General features: G+C 47.5%; 1 protein-coding gene across 2 annotated transcripts in view; it reads left to right on the top strand.

Moving 5' to 3' along the window:
• Nucleotides 1-395: 395 nt before the first annotated feature.
• The window catches only part of mrpl43 (mitochondrial ribosomal protein L43), a 25,467-nt gene continuing 12,186 nt past the window's right edge, over nt 396-13,676 (top strand). Inside the window, exons 1-2 of one of the 2 annotated variants that reach the window (XM_043713068.1) lie at nt 396-560; nt 4,884-4,990. In XM_043713068.1, coding sequence (XP_043569003.1) covers nt 430-560; nt 4,884-4,990 — 238 coding nt within the window. In that variant the 5' untranslated portion in view covers nt 396-429. The remainder of the gene's footprint in view (nt 561-4,883; nt 4,991-13,676) is intronic. The other variant, XM_043713069.1, reaches the window with a different exon arrangement.

Genomic DNA, 13,676 nt, shown 5'->3' with positions numbered 1-13,676 from the left:
AACCCAGGCCCGGGGATTTGGAACGTTGTCCTGGGAGTAACGTCACCGCGCGCTGCCTGACTAAGTATCGAAGGCACCCCCTTTGCTCCCGCTGTGTGGGTGACATTCCGCCCATCTATCTGTGCAATCCCATTGCCACTATTCCCGCTTTCCCCTCCGTTATTTCTTTGCAACATTCAGCACTCCTCTCCCCCCGCACGTCCCACTTCTGTCATTTTGCATTTTCTTTCAAAAACTGCGTTGCGATGCACATTCTCTTTTCCCACGTTATTAAGTGGAGTTTGTTTTTATTTCCTCTCCCGAGTGTGCACCTTTATCAGTGGGCCCACCCGCACCGAAAGCAAGGAACAGCATTGCTGCCGGAGGAGTTTGAGTGGTGCATCGATGTAATTGCTTCCTGTGGCATTGGAGGGAGAGGGAGAGGGAGGTATGACGGCCAGAGGGAGTGCTAGTCGCTTTCTACAGAGTGTCTTGCAGAATGGAGTGGGCAGGTATATCTGCCAACTGAAGAGAATCACTCTTGTCTTCAGTAAAGATGCCCCTAGCAGCAGAGGGGTCAGGTTAGTGCGAATCTTATCTCATTCTTCCCACTCCCCTTTCTCTAGAGTCACAGATATACAGCATAAAAACAGATCCTTCAGTCCAACTCGTCTATGCCGACCAGATATCCTACATTAATCTAGTCCCATTTGCCAGCATCCAGTTCATATCCCTCCAAACCCTTCCTATTCATATACCCATCCATATGCCTCTTAAATGTTGCAATTGTACCAGCCTCCACCACATCCCCTGGCAGCTCATTCCATACACGTACCACCCTCTGTGTGAAAAAGTTGCCCCTTATGTCTCTTTTATATATTTCCCCTCTCACCCGAAACGTATGGCCTGTAATTCTGGACTCCCCCCACCCCAGGGAAGAAACTTTGTCTAATTAGCCTATCCATGCCCCTCCTAGTTAAAAGTCACACAACACCAGGTTATAGTCCAATAGGTTTAATTGGAAGCGCGAGCTTTCAGAGCGCTGCTCCTTCATCAGGTGGTTGTGGAGTATAAAATCATAAGACACAGGCTTTACGGCAAAAGTTTCCGGTGTAATGTAACTGAAACGATATATTGAAAAAGACCTTGTTTGTTTGTTAAGTCTCTCATCTGTTAGAATGACCATTTTGGTTTCAGTTCTTTCATGTGTAAATCGCAGAACTTTTTTAAAAGTTACATTCTCCAATGAACTTTAACAATTGGTGTCATGTCGGTCCAGATAATGCATTGAAGGTGTGAGCTGCTCTGTGTGCGGTTGTCGGTGCCACAATGGTCAGACTGATTCTAATCTAAAAAATGGGTTTACAGAATCTGACATGGATTCATGCAGTTTTTGAGCAAAGTAAAATGTAATTCTGCAAGTGCAGATTCACCCCACAAACTTATATGTGTGTCTGGGGGTATGTGGTTATGGGTGTCTGAGAGAGAGTGTGTACATGTGTGTGAGTGTAAAGGGGTATAAGTCTGTGAGAGGAGAGACTTAACAAACAATCCAGGTTTTTTTTAATGTGTAATTTTAGTTACATCTCACTAAACTTTTGCTATAAATTTTGTACCTTACAATCTTATTCTTCACAACCACCCGGTGAAGGAGCGTCGTTCCGAAGGCTGGTGCTTCCATATAAACCTGTTGGACTGTAACATGGTGTCATGTGATTTTTAACTTTGTCCACCCCAGTCCAACACCGGCATCTCCAAATAATGCCCCTCATGGTTTTGTAAGCCTCTGTAAGGTCACCCCTCAGCGTCCGACGCTCCAGGGAAAACAGCCCCAGCCTGTTCAGCCTCTCCCTGTAGCTCAGATCCTCCAACCCTGGCAACATCCTTGTAAATCTTTTCTGAACCCTTTCAAGTTTCTAGCCCCTTCTTTCTTTCACACTCCCCTCTTCCCCAACTTCTTTCTTCTCTCAACACTAACCCATTAAAAGTGATTTGTTGTGAGGGATCGCCATCAGAGTAAACCCCAGCCCCCCCAAAACCACCGAGCAGGAAAACGTGCAACCGAAGATGTAGATAGGGGATAGATACTTCCGAGAGGGAGTAGTGCTGATGGTTGCACTTTGCCACATTCTCCAGTGTTTCCCTTTGGGACAGAGGGATGGGAAGGAGAGGTGATTTAGTTTAACAAAATCATTCACAGGATATGGGCGCCTCTGCTAAGGCTGCTTTTTCCACTGGATATCTCTTTGAGGGTAGCACGGTGGCTCAGTGGTCAGCACTGCTGCCTCACGGCGCCAGGGACCTGGGTTCAATTCCAGCCTCAGGCAACTGTCTGTGTGGAGTTTGCACATTCTCCCCGTGTCTGCGAGGGTTTCCTCTGAGTGCTCCGGTTTCCTCCCACAGTCCAAAGATGTGCAGGTCAGGGTGGATTGGCCATGCTAAATTGCCCCATAGTGTTCAGGGATGTGTAGGTTAAGTGCATCAGTCAGGGGTAAATGAAGAGTAATAGGGGAGGGGAAAGGGTCTGGGTCGAGAGGGTGGTGCTAGAAAAGCACAGCAGGCCAGACAGGATCCGAGGAGCAGGAGAATAGACGTTTCACCCATAAGCCCTTCATCAGATGCTGCCTGACCTGCTGTGCTTTTCCAACACCACCCTCTTGACTCTGATCTCCAGCATCTGCAGTCCTCACTTTCTCCTAATGGGTCTGGGTGGGTTACTCTTCGGAGGGTCAGTGTGGACTTGTTGAGGACAGAAGGGGCTGTTTCCACACTGTAGGGAATCTATGATTCCAAAGTGGGAGGACCGTGACTTCCACCATGGGTAGGGGTCTCCCATATCGCTTTGCCAGCAGTGATCTTCACAACACAATGGTCCACACTCGTACATCAGCTACACACACTTGCTTTTGGTTTCTGTCCCTGTTTTCTACATATTCCTACAAGGGTAAAATACCGAACTTGTCTGTAGTTTGGGACATAATTCATGGGGAAAGGAAGGTTTTTGCTGAGAGCGGAACAGTCAGCCCTTGATTATCTGTAGCTGCAGGAGATCACAGTCTCTCTGTTTGAAGATTCTATGGCACTCTACAGGTGTGATAGTCCACGGATTCACACAGGGACATTTAATAGTCAGTGAATTACGTTCTCGGGATCTTACATTATCAGCCATTCGTGGCTAATGGATTTTCTTAACAAAAATGTTATTTAAAAGTTTGTCTGTAAGTACTGTAGGGTTCTGATTCAGTCACCCAGACACTATCCAAAGAATCCTACAGTACAGAGAAGGCCCTTCGGCCCATTGAGTCTGCACAGACCGGGGTTGGGAGGTCATGTGGTGGCTGTACAGGACATTAGTTGGCTATTTTTGGAATACTGTATGTAATTCTGGTCTCCCTGCTATAGGAAGGATGTTATGAAACTTGAAAGGGTTCAGAAAAGATTTACAAGGATGTTACCAGGTTTGAAGGGTTTGAGCTATAGGGAGAGACTGAATAGACTTGGGCTATTTTCCCTGGAGCGTCGGAGGCTGAGGGGTGACCTTATAGATAGGGTAAACTGATGAGGTCTTTTCCCTGGGGTGGGGGAATCTGGAACTAGGTTTTGGGTGAGAAGGGAAAGATGGGGAATTGTCACATCGTGCCCAGGGATGTGCAGGCTAGGTGGATTAGCCATGGAATGCAGGGGCTATGGTGAGGGGAGGGCTCTGGTTGGGATGCTGTTTGAAGGGTTAGTGCAGACCCGATGGGCCAAGTGGCCTCAATCTGCACTGTTAGGATTCTATCGTTCTGGCCCATTAAAGAGCATGCCAGAAAACACAATTCTGTCTTTCCTTTAGGATAGGTTTGGAACAAAGTGATGGATCAGCCATGGTCTGATTGAATGCTGCGCTCGATGGGCTGAATGGCCCACTCTTGTTCCCATTTCTTATGGTCTCACTGTGTTTAGTATTTCAATCGCTCAGTCTCTGTCAAGGTTTAGTCCAGCTGCTACACGCCAGTCTCAAGGGGCCTAGGGGCTGTGGGCTGAGTTACCTCCCGTCCCAATGGTTTGTGCTATCAGCTCAGACCCATCCAGCAATGACAGTAGGCAGCATGAGAGGTAATCGGAGAATCATTGGCAGGGCTAGCATTTGTCGCCCAAACTTAAATTGCCCAATCAGAAGGTGGTGTTGAGCTGCCTTAAGACCATAAGACATAGGAGCAGAAGTGGGCCATTCAGCCATCGAGTCTGTTCCACCATTCAATAAGAGCATAAGACATGGGAGTGGAAGTAAGGCCATTTGGCCCATCGAGTCCACTCCACCATTCAATCATGGCTGAGGGGCATTTCAACTCCACTTACCCGCATTCTCCCCGTATCCCTTAATTCCTTGTGACATCAAGAATTTATCAATCTCTGCCTTGAGGACATTTAGCGTCCCGGCCTCCACTGCACTCTGCGGCAATGAATCCCACAGGCCCACCACTCTCTGGCTGAAGAAATGTCTCCTCATTCCCATTCTGAATTAACCCCCTCTATATAGGAGCTTCTTGAACCTCTGCAGTTCACGTTTGTTTTTCTATTCATCCTTGGGATGTGGGCATCACTGGCTGGACAGACATTTACTGACCATTGCCAGTTGCACCTGCAGACTAAATAAACTGGCAGTCAGTTCCAGGATCTTGACCCAGCGACCTGAAGGAATGGCGATATATTTCCAAGTTAGGATGGTGAGCAGAGGGGAACTTGCAGGGGGTGGTGTTCCTGTGTATCTGCTACCCTTGTCCAAGCTGATTTCGGTCATAGATTTGGAGGGTGCTGCTAGTGGGCTAGTGTGAGAGGAGGACTAGGTTTAACATGGTGGATGAATGTATTGATTGTATTTATCTGACGTATCTCTGTGTGATGTTCCCTCATCTCTGCAGAGAGTTTATTGAAGAAGGTGTGGTGGATTTTGCAAAGCAGAATCCTGGCGTGGTGATGTATGTCACAGCGAAACAGTGTAACGTTCCGAAGCTGGTTGGGGAATACCGTGAGTATCAGGAACGCTCTTCGCATTCCCAGGAAATCCCAGATAGCAAGTTCTGTCCAGGAAATGGTGGAGGAATGTCCTTCTCCCCCAGACTTGTCCTGTCCACTTCCCGATGAGTCACCAATCCCCCAGTTGTTTGACTGCATTCCTTTTCGTTCACTCGTGGGGCATCACTGGCTGGGCCCAGTATTTATCGCCCCGTCCCTAGTTGCCCCTTGAGAAGGCGGAGGTGAGCTGCCTGCTTGAACCACTGCAGTCCATGTGCTGTGGGTTGACCCACAATGCCCTTAGGGAGGGAATTCCAGGATTCTGACCCACTGACAGTGAAGAAATGGCGATATATTTCCAATGTGGAAAGGTGAGCGGCTTGGAGGGGAACTTGCAGGGGATGATGTTCCCATGTATCTGCTGCCCTTGTCCTTCTGGATGGAAGTGGTTGTGGGTTTGGAAGGTGCTGTCTGAGGATCTTTGGTGAATTTCTGCAGTGCATCTTGTAGATGGTACACACTGCTGCTACTGAGCATCGATGGGGGAGGGAGGGGATGTTTACGGATGTGGTGCCAGTCAAGCGGAGGCTGCTTTGTCTCTGGATGGTGTCAACCTTCTTGAGTGTTGTTGGGGCTGCACCCATCCAGGGATGTGGGGAGTATTCCATCACACTCCGGACTTGTGCCTTGTAGATGGTGGGCAGGCTTTGGAGAGTCAGGAGGTGAGTTACTTGCCGCAGGATTCCTAGCTTGGAAATCTTCCTGAAGATTGTGACAAGATGAAGCTAAGATATCGGTCTTGGTCCCGACACTGACTTGTGCTTCAGGACAACAAAACCAACAAGTATTTTTTCCCCTTGGCCAATTGTGACAATCTATTTTTAGTGTCACTGCTTCTTGCCAACTCATTCTCTGTTAAGGGCAGCTACTGGCCATGGGTAGGTAATGCCCACCTCTACTGCAGTGTTAGTCACTGTCTCTGTGTATAAAGTCTGTTTGTTGTTACAGGAGCAGTGGGGAGGTCTTTGAAGCACCAAACTTGAAAGGACAAGGACATTGATAGGATGCAGAGCTGGGCTGAGAGGTGGCAAATGGAGTTTAATGTGGACAAGTGTGTGGTGATACACTTTGGACAGAGTAATCGGAATGCAAAGTACTGGGCTAATGGTAGGATTCTTGGGAGTGCAGATGAGCAGAGAGATCTCAGTGTCCATGTACACAGATCCCTGAAAGTTGCCACCCAGATTGACAGGGTTGTTAAGAAGGCATACAGTGTTTTGGCTTTTATTAATAGAGGGACTGAGTTCTGGAACCAGGAGGTTATGCTGCAGCTGTACAAAGCTCTGGTACGGCCACACTTGGAATATCGTGTACAGTTCTGGTGACCGCATTATAAGAAGGATGTGGAAGCTTTGGAAAGGGTGCAGAGGAAATTTACTAGGATGTTGCCTGGTATGGAAGCAATGTCTTACGAGGAAAGGCTGAGGGCCTTGAGGCAGTTCTCGTTAGAGAGAAGGTTGAGAGGTGACTTAATAGAGACATACAAGATAATCAGAGGGTTATAGATGTCAGAGGTAGTTTCTTTACTCAGAGTAGTAAGGGTATGGAATGTTTTGCCTGCAATGGTAGTAGATTCGCCAAGTTTAAGTGCATTTAAGTCATCATTGGACAGGCAAATGGACATACATGGAATAGTGTAGGTGGGATGAGCTTCAGATTAGTATGACAGGGCAGCGCAACATCGAGGGCCGAAGGGCCTGTACTGCGCTGTAATGTTCTATGTTGTCAGGCTTGGAGGGTTTGAGCTATGGGGAGAGGCTGAATAGTCTGGGGCTGGAGTGTCGGATGCTGAGGGGTGACCTTATAGAGGTTTATAAAATCATGAGGGACATGGATAGGGTAAATCGACAGTTTTTTTCAGTGGGGTGGGGAAGTCCAGAACTGGAGGCCATAGGTTTAGGGTGAGAGGGGAAGATATAAAAGGGACCTAAGGAGCAACTTTTCCACACAGAGGGTGGTACGTGTATGGAATGAGCTGCCAGAGGAATTGGTGGAGGCTGGTACAATTGCAACATTTAAAAGACATCTGGATGGGTACATGAATAGGAAAGGTTTGGAGGGATATGGACCGGGTGCTGGCAAATGGGACTCGATTAGGTTGGGATATCTGGTGGGTATGGATGAGTTGGACTAAAGCGTCTCCATCCGTACTGTACATCTCTGTGACTCAGGCTTCCAGTCCTGTTCCAGGAGTCGATGGTCAAGAAAGGTGGTGAGAACGATCATTCCAACAGCCTGGAGAGGACAGGTAGAGAGGGTAAGATTCCTGACCAGCTCTGTGAAGAGGAGTCTCTCATCATGGGCCCCATAGGTAGCACCTGCAGGATGGACGTGTGCGTGTGTTAGCAGGGGATTTGGGTGGGCTGTCAGAGGACACAGACTGAAGCTCAATACCAGCATGGACAGCATTTGTGAGCATGAGTGGAAGCAGTGAAATGTTGAGATTTAGATTTTATTGTCACGTGTACTCAAGTCCAGGAGTACAGTGAAAAGTGGATAATGGCTTGACCCAGATTCCATCTTAGGTACAAAGTATCAGAGATACTGAGTTAAAATGTTAAGCATTACTTCATAGACTAAGTAGAAAAAGAATTAAGGTAATAGTTAACATTAAAATCTTTCTTAATTTAAACTAGAACAATAAAGGAGTAAGTTAAACGTTCAACAATCTTTGACTGAAATAACTTGGAGTTGAAAAATTATCAAAATAAATCCTTAAAAGCAAAATACATAAGTGAAGACAAAATAATTAAAGGAGAATTTTAAGGTTTTTTTTTATAAAGGGCTGTAAATTGAGCATTTAAAATAAAAATCGCAGGTGAGCAAGCACCTTGATGTCGAGGGAGGGGGAAATGAGAAGGGATTTTTAGGTTCTTTGCTTCCTGAATGATGACAATCTGGGAATCAGTGTCTGACAGGCCAGGAACAAATTCAGCAACAACTTTCATTCAGAACTTTGTGTTAATAATCACAAAAGGGAAAGCTTTACAGACTGGTCTGGAGAATTGGATTCAATTGCACTGTTCAAAGGGGCAGTACAGGCACAATAGGCCAAATGGCTTCCCTCTGACTATAATCCCATAAAATCCCATGGAACATGATATCAAAGCAGATCAACGACAAAAACATCAAACAATTGGACTCATCACATAGACACAGCGGCTACTAGGATTACTGCAACAGGTAACTCCCCTCCTGACTCCCCAAAGCCTGCCCACCATCTACAAGGCTCAAGTCAGGAGTGTAATGGAATACTCCCCACTTGCCTGAATGGGGGCAGCTCCAACAACACGCAAGAAGTTTGACGTCATCCAAGACAATGCAGCCACTTGATAGGCATTACATCCACAAATATCCACTCCCTCCACCACCAACACTCAGTAGCAGCAGTGTGTACCATCTACAAGATGCCCTGCAGAAATTCACCAAAGATCCTGAGTCAGCACCTTCCAAACCCACAGCCACTTCCATCTAGAAGGACAAGGGCAGCAGATACATGGGAACACCACCCCTTGCAAGTTCCCCTCCAAGCTACTCACCATCCTGACTTGGAAACATATTGCCGTCCCTTCACTGTCGCTGGAATTGCTTCCCTAAGGACATTGTGGGTCAACTCACAGCACATGGACAGTAGTGATCAAGAAGACAGCTCACCCCCACCTTCTCAAGGGGCAACTAGGGATGGGCAATAAATGGTGGGCCCAGCCAGTGATGCCCATGTCCCCATGAATGAATGAGAAATTTGAATTTACTGGTAGAGGGTTCCTGGTTGTATCTAAAGGACAATTATGTTTACCAGGTATTCTCCTCCATCAGCATTAGGATTTGAATAGAATAATTAGACACTGACTCCATGGGCTGAAGGGCGTTTTCCTGTGTTGTAGACCCCTATGACCAGGATTCTGAACATAGTCAAGAATCCTCCTGTGGAGAGGTTGCAAACACTCTGTGTGTGTGTGTGTGTGTGTGTGTGTGTGTGTGTGTGTGTGTGTGTGTGTCTCTTTGCCTCTCTCCCCCCTCTGTCTCTCTATATCTCTCTGTCTGTCTGTCTCTCTCTCTCTCTCTCTCTATATCTCAGTGTCTCAATCCATATTTCTCTGTCTCTCCAAATCTCTCTCTCTCAGTATTTCTATATCTCTCTCTATCTCTCTATATATATCTCTATACCTGGATAGAGGTTTGCTCGCTGAGCTGGAAAGGTTTATTTTCAGATGTTTCGTCACCATACTAGGTAACATCAGTGACCCTCCAGATGAAGCACTGGTGGCATGGCCCACTTTCTATTTATGGATTTAGGTTTCCTTGGGTTGGTGATGTCATTTCCTGTGATGATGTAATTGCCTGTTCTTTTTCTCAGGGGGTGGTAAATGGGATCCAAGTCTATGTGTTTGTTGATAGAGTGAATACCATGTTTTTAGGAATTCTCGTGTGTCTCTTTGTTTGGCTTGTCCTAAGATGGATGTGTTGTCCCAGTCGAAGTGGTGTCCTTCCTCATCTGTATGTGAGGATACTAGTGAGAGTGGGTCATGTCATTTTGGTGACTAGTTTTCTGCCTGTCTGTCCAATGTAGTGTTTTTTTAAGTGGGCCATGCTACCAGTGCTTCATCCGGAGGCTCACTGATGATGTCTAGTATGGTGCCGAAACGTCTGAAAATGAACCTTCCAGCTCAGCGAGCAAACCTACATCCAGAACCTCAACCTGAACTACAAATCTTCTCAAATCTCTCTCGCTCTCTGCGTCACTTTGACTTTATTCCTCCCGCAATCACATCTGAAAATGCAATGTTAATTTGGGCATGCCCCCTCCGAGCCCATGTTGTAAATTCGCTGTTGAACTCTTGATCTGGGTTGACACAGACCCGATGGGCTGAAGGGTCTTATTAATGGGAAGGGTGTTCCTTATAACCAGGGAGTCCAGGGCCAGGGGTCACAGTCTAAGGATCCAGGTTTGGCCATTTAGGATTGAGATGAGAAATGTCTTCACCCAGAGAGTGGGGAACCTGTGGTATTCTCCACCACAGAAAGTGATTGAGGCCAAAACATTGAATGTTTCCAGGAAGGAGTTAGATACAGTTCTTGATGCTAAAGGGATCAAAGGGTATAGGGAGAAAGCAGGAATAGGGGACTGAGTTGGATGATCAGCCAGGATCATATTGAATGGCAGGGCAGATTTGAAGGGCTGAATGGCCTACTCTATTTTTCATGTTGGTAGTTGGCTATTGTTTGTCAACTGGATTCCACAGCTTAGTGGCCACGTTGAGCAGGTGGAGAGGGGAGAAAGAAACAGCAGGGATTGGGCAATGATTGAACTTGGTCACCCCCACTTTGTGTGTATAGAGGATGTAAATTCTATGCCATTAAACGTCGAGAGTATTTTGATTCTCCTCCAGTGTCATGCAGCCTTTGACCACAAGGTGGCAGCCCAAACCTAAAGGTTGTTCAGTGACAACACTTGAAACAGTCTGCAGACATTGAACTGCAGTGGGACCCACCCAGGCTATTATGGGTGTTTATCACCCACGCGACCATAAATCTGTGTGCCTGTCCTCCCTCCATCATGCCCCAGCCTCCTCCATTCACCCTGCTCACTATTTGCTATCAATGCCACTCCTCCGGGACTGTGGGCAGTCATTTTCGACTCTGTAATTTTTCCAAGCATCAGTACGTTGCATAGCCTCCCCTCTGTCAGAGCACTCTCAATGTGACAGTCAGATAACACATGTACAAGTGAATATGGATAATGAGGTGAATGGGCCAGTATGTGACAGGTGGAGTTTAATGTGGGTAAGTGTGGGGTTGTCTGTTATGGTCGGAGGAATAAAAAGACAACTTATTATCGAAATGGAGAGCAATGTTGGAGTGCTTCTGTGTTGAGGGTGCACAAATCACAGTAAACTTGTGCAGCCCTGTGGCTCAGTGGTTAGCACTGCTGCCTCACAGCGCCAGGGACTCGGGTTCGATTCCACCCTCTGTGTGGAGTTTGCACATTCTCCCTGTGTCTGCGTGGGTTTCCTCTGGGTGCTCCGGTTTCCTCCCACAGTCCAAAGATGCGCAAGTCAGCCGTGGGAAATGCAGGGTTACAGGAATGGAGTGGCCCTTCCTTGGTGGGATGCTCTCCAGAGGGTCGGTGTGGTCTCGATGGGCCGAATGGTCTGTTTCCACACTGTAGGGATTCTATGATTCTAGATTCAGCAGGTCATAAGGAAAGACAAACAGAACATTGGCATTTGTTGGTGTAGGGAAGTGTTGCTGTAACTGTACAAGGTGTTAGTGAGAATGTACCTGGAGTATTGTGTACAGGACAGTACCTCTTTCTTGGAGAAGGGCAAAATTGTATTGGAGACAGTCCAGGGTTGAGGGGTTTGTTTTATGAAGAGACATTAGGCCGATATTCTGTAGAGTTTAGAAGAATGAAAGGAGATCGAATTAAGGTGTGTAAGATGCTAAAGGGGATTGACACAGTAAATGTAGAGAGAATGGTTCCTCGTGTGAGGCAATCTGGAACAGGAGGTCACCGTTTTAGGATGGGGGGTCAGATTTAAAGCAAAGACAAGGAGGAATAACTTCTCTGAAAAGTTCATGAATCTGTGGAATTCTCTGCCCCAGAGTGAGGTGCATGCTGGGAATGGAGTAAATTCAAGAAGGAGGTGGACAGGGCTATTTCCCCCCCCCCCACACACTGAATGACCAACAAGTGGCGTAAATCTTTACTTCTATTCTACCACCAGAAAACAGGAAACACCTGAGTGGCCAATGCCAAGCAGAGCCCTTCTCAGAGAGCAGTGCCTGAGTGCTCGAAAAGGTGAGGGGTGGGGGGGGTTAGGGATCTAATCAAAATGGGGGGGAAATACTGCGCTTCACTCCCTGCGAGGGTGTTGGTGGACACCGCGTGCTCCTTCTCCAAGGACACCCGGGCCCTAACCTAACCGCGGAAGAGGGGCAGGCAGTCGGCCCTAACGACCCCCTCCACGGCCCGCTGCCTGGACCTGTTGATGGCCAGTTTGGCCAGGCCCAGGGACAGTCTCACGAGGAGGTCTTCAGACCTGCCCTCCTTCCTCCGTACCGGGTGCCCGAAGATCAGGAATGTGGGACTGAAGTGCAACCAAAAACATAAAAGAAGGTTCCTGAGGAAACCAGAAAGGGAGTACAGATGACCACACCCAATATACACGTGGTCCACAGACTCCATCGCACCACAGAACAAGCAGTTGGGCTGGGAGTCCGTGAACCACCGCAATCTGCAGACGTAGGGGACTGCTGCGTGCAGCACCCTCCACCCCAGATCCCCGAGAGAGAGGGGGAGGACTCCCGCGTAGAGAGCCCTCCACTGGGGATCCCCACCGCCTGGTAATAGACAGGTTTTTAATGAGTAATGGGGTGAAGGGCTATGGGGAGTGGGCAGGACAGTGGAGTTGGGGCCGAGACGAGATCAGCAATGATCGTATCAACTGACGGAGCAAGCTGGAGGGGCTGAACGGCCTCCTGCTTCTAGTTCTTATGTTTACGGTGAGGCAGACTCCAGGTTATGTCACATGACACTGAGTTAGCCACAATCCACAATGAACCTTCGGCATGTTCCCCTCTCTCTGTGAGAGAGAAAAGCATTTTGATCACTTAAGGATCTCTGCTCCACACCTGTGTGGGATGGGTAAGGAGGCAGGATCCGAGTCATATCCCAGTTGGAATAGGAATGGGTTCCATACCATTGGCGTTACTGTGAGACACACACCAGGCTCCACCCCAATGGAACTAACCAGTCCCCTTTCATTAAATCGAAAGACATGGTCCCACAGTATTACCTCCTTGAAACTCAGAAAGTACAGTCCATCTCCAGCTCTGTTATATCAGACTGCGTTAGAATTATACAATATTGAAGAGGGCCCTAAAGGCAAGTGAGTCTTTCCCACCAACAATACAACACTACTCCCACTCCCCCACACCAGGCCCATAGCCCTGAATGTTGTGACACTGCAAGTGCTCGCCCCCAGTCCTTCCAAAAGCTTGTGAGGTTCCTGTTACAATCTCCATTCTGCTGTGTGACTTCCACAAGTCTACATGCTGAGGGGTCTCACTGTCATACTGTTAACCTGTCTCTCCCTTTTAGTCTCACTGTCACACTGCTGACCTGTCTCTCACTGTCATACTGATGACCTCTCTCTCCCTGTTACACTCTCACACTGATAACCTGTCTCTGTTACAGTTTCACTGTCACAGGTAGATGGGATAGTGAAGAAGGTGTTTGGAATGCTTTCCTTTATTGGTCAGTACATTGAGTATAGGGGTTGAGAGATCATATTGTGTCTGTACAGGACATTGGAATACCACCTCCAGTTCTGGTCTCCCTGCTACAGGAAGTATGTTGTAAAACTAGAAAATTTCAGAAAAGATTTACAAGGATGTTGCCAGGGTTGGAGGATCTGAGCTACAGGGAGAGGCTGAACAGGCTGGGGCTGTTTTCTCTGGAGCGTTGGAGGCTGAGGGGTGACCTTATAGAGGTTTATAAAATCATGTGGGGCATGGGATAGGATAAAGATACAAAGTCTTTTCTCTGGGTTGGGGGAATCCAGAACTAGAGGGCATAGGTTTAGGGTGAGAGGGGAAAGATATAAAAGAGACCTAAGGGGCAACGTTTTCACACA

The sequence above is a fragment of the Chiloscyllium plagiosum genome, chromosome 22 (genome assembly GCF_004010195.1).
Source record: "Chiloscyllium plagiosum isolate BGI_BamShark_2017 chromosome 22, ASM401019v2, whole genome shotgun sequence".
Lineage (NCBI taxonomy): Eukaryota > Metazoa > Chordata > Chondrichthyes > Orectolobiformes > Hemiscylliidae > Chiloscyllium > Chiloscyllium plagiosum.
Note: the sequence above shows the minus strand (reverse complement) of the source record. Positions and strands in the feature narration are given on the sequence as shown.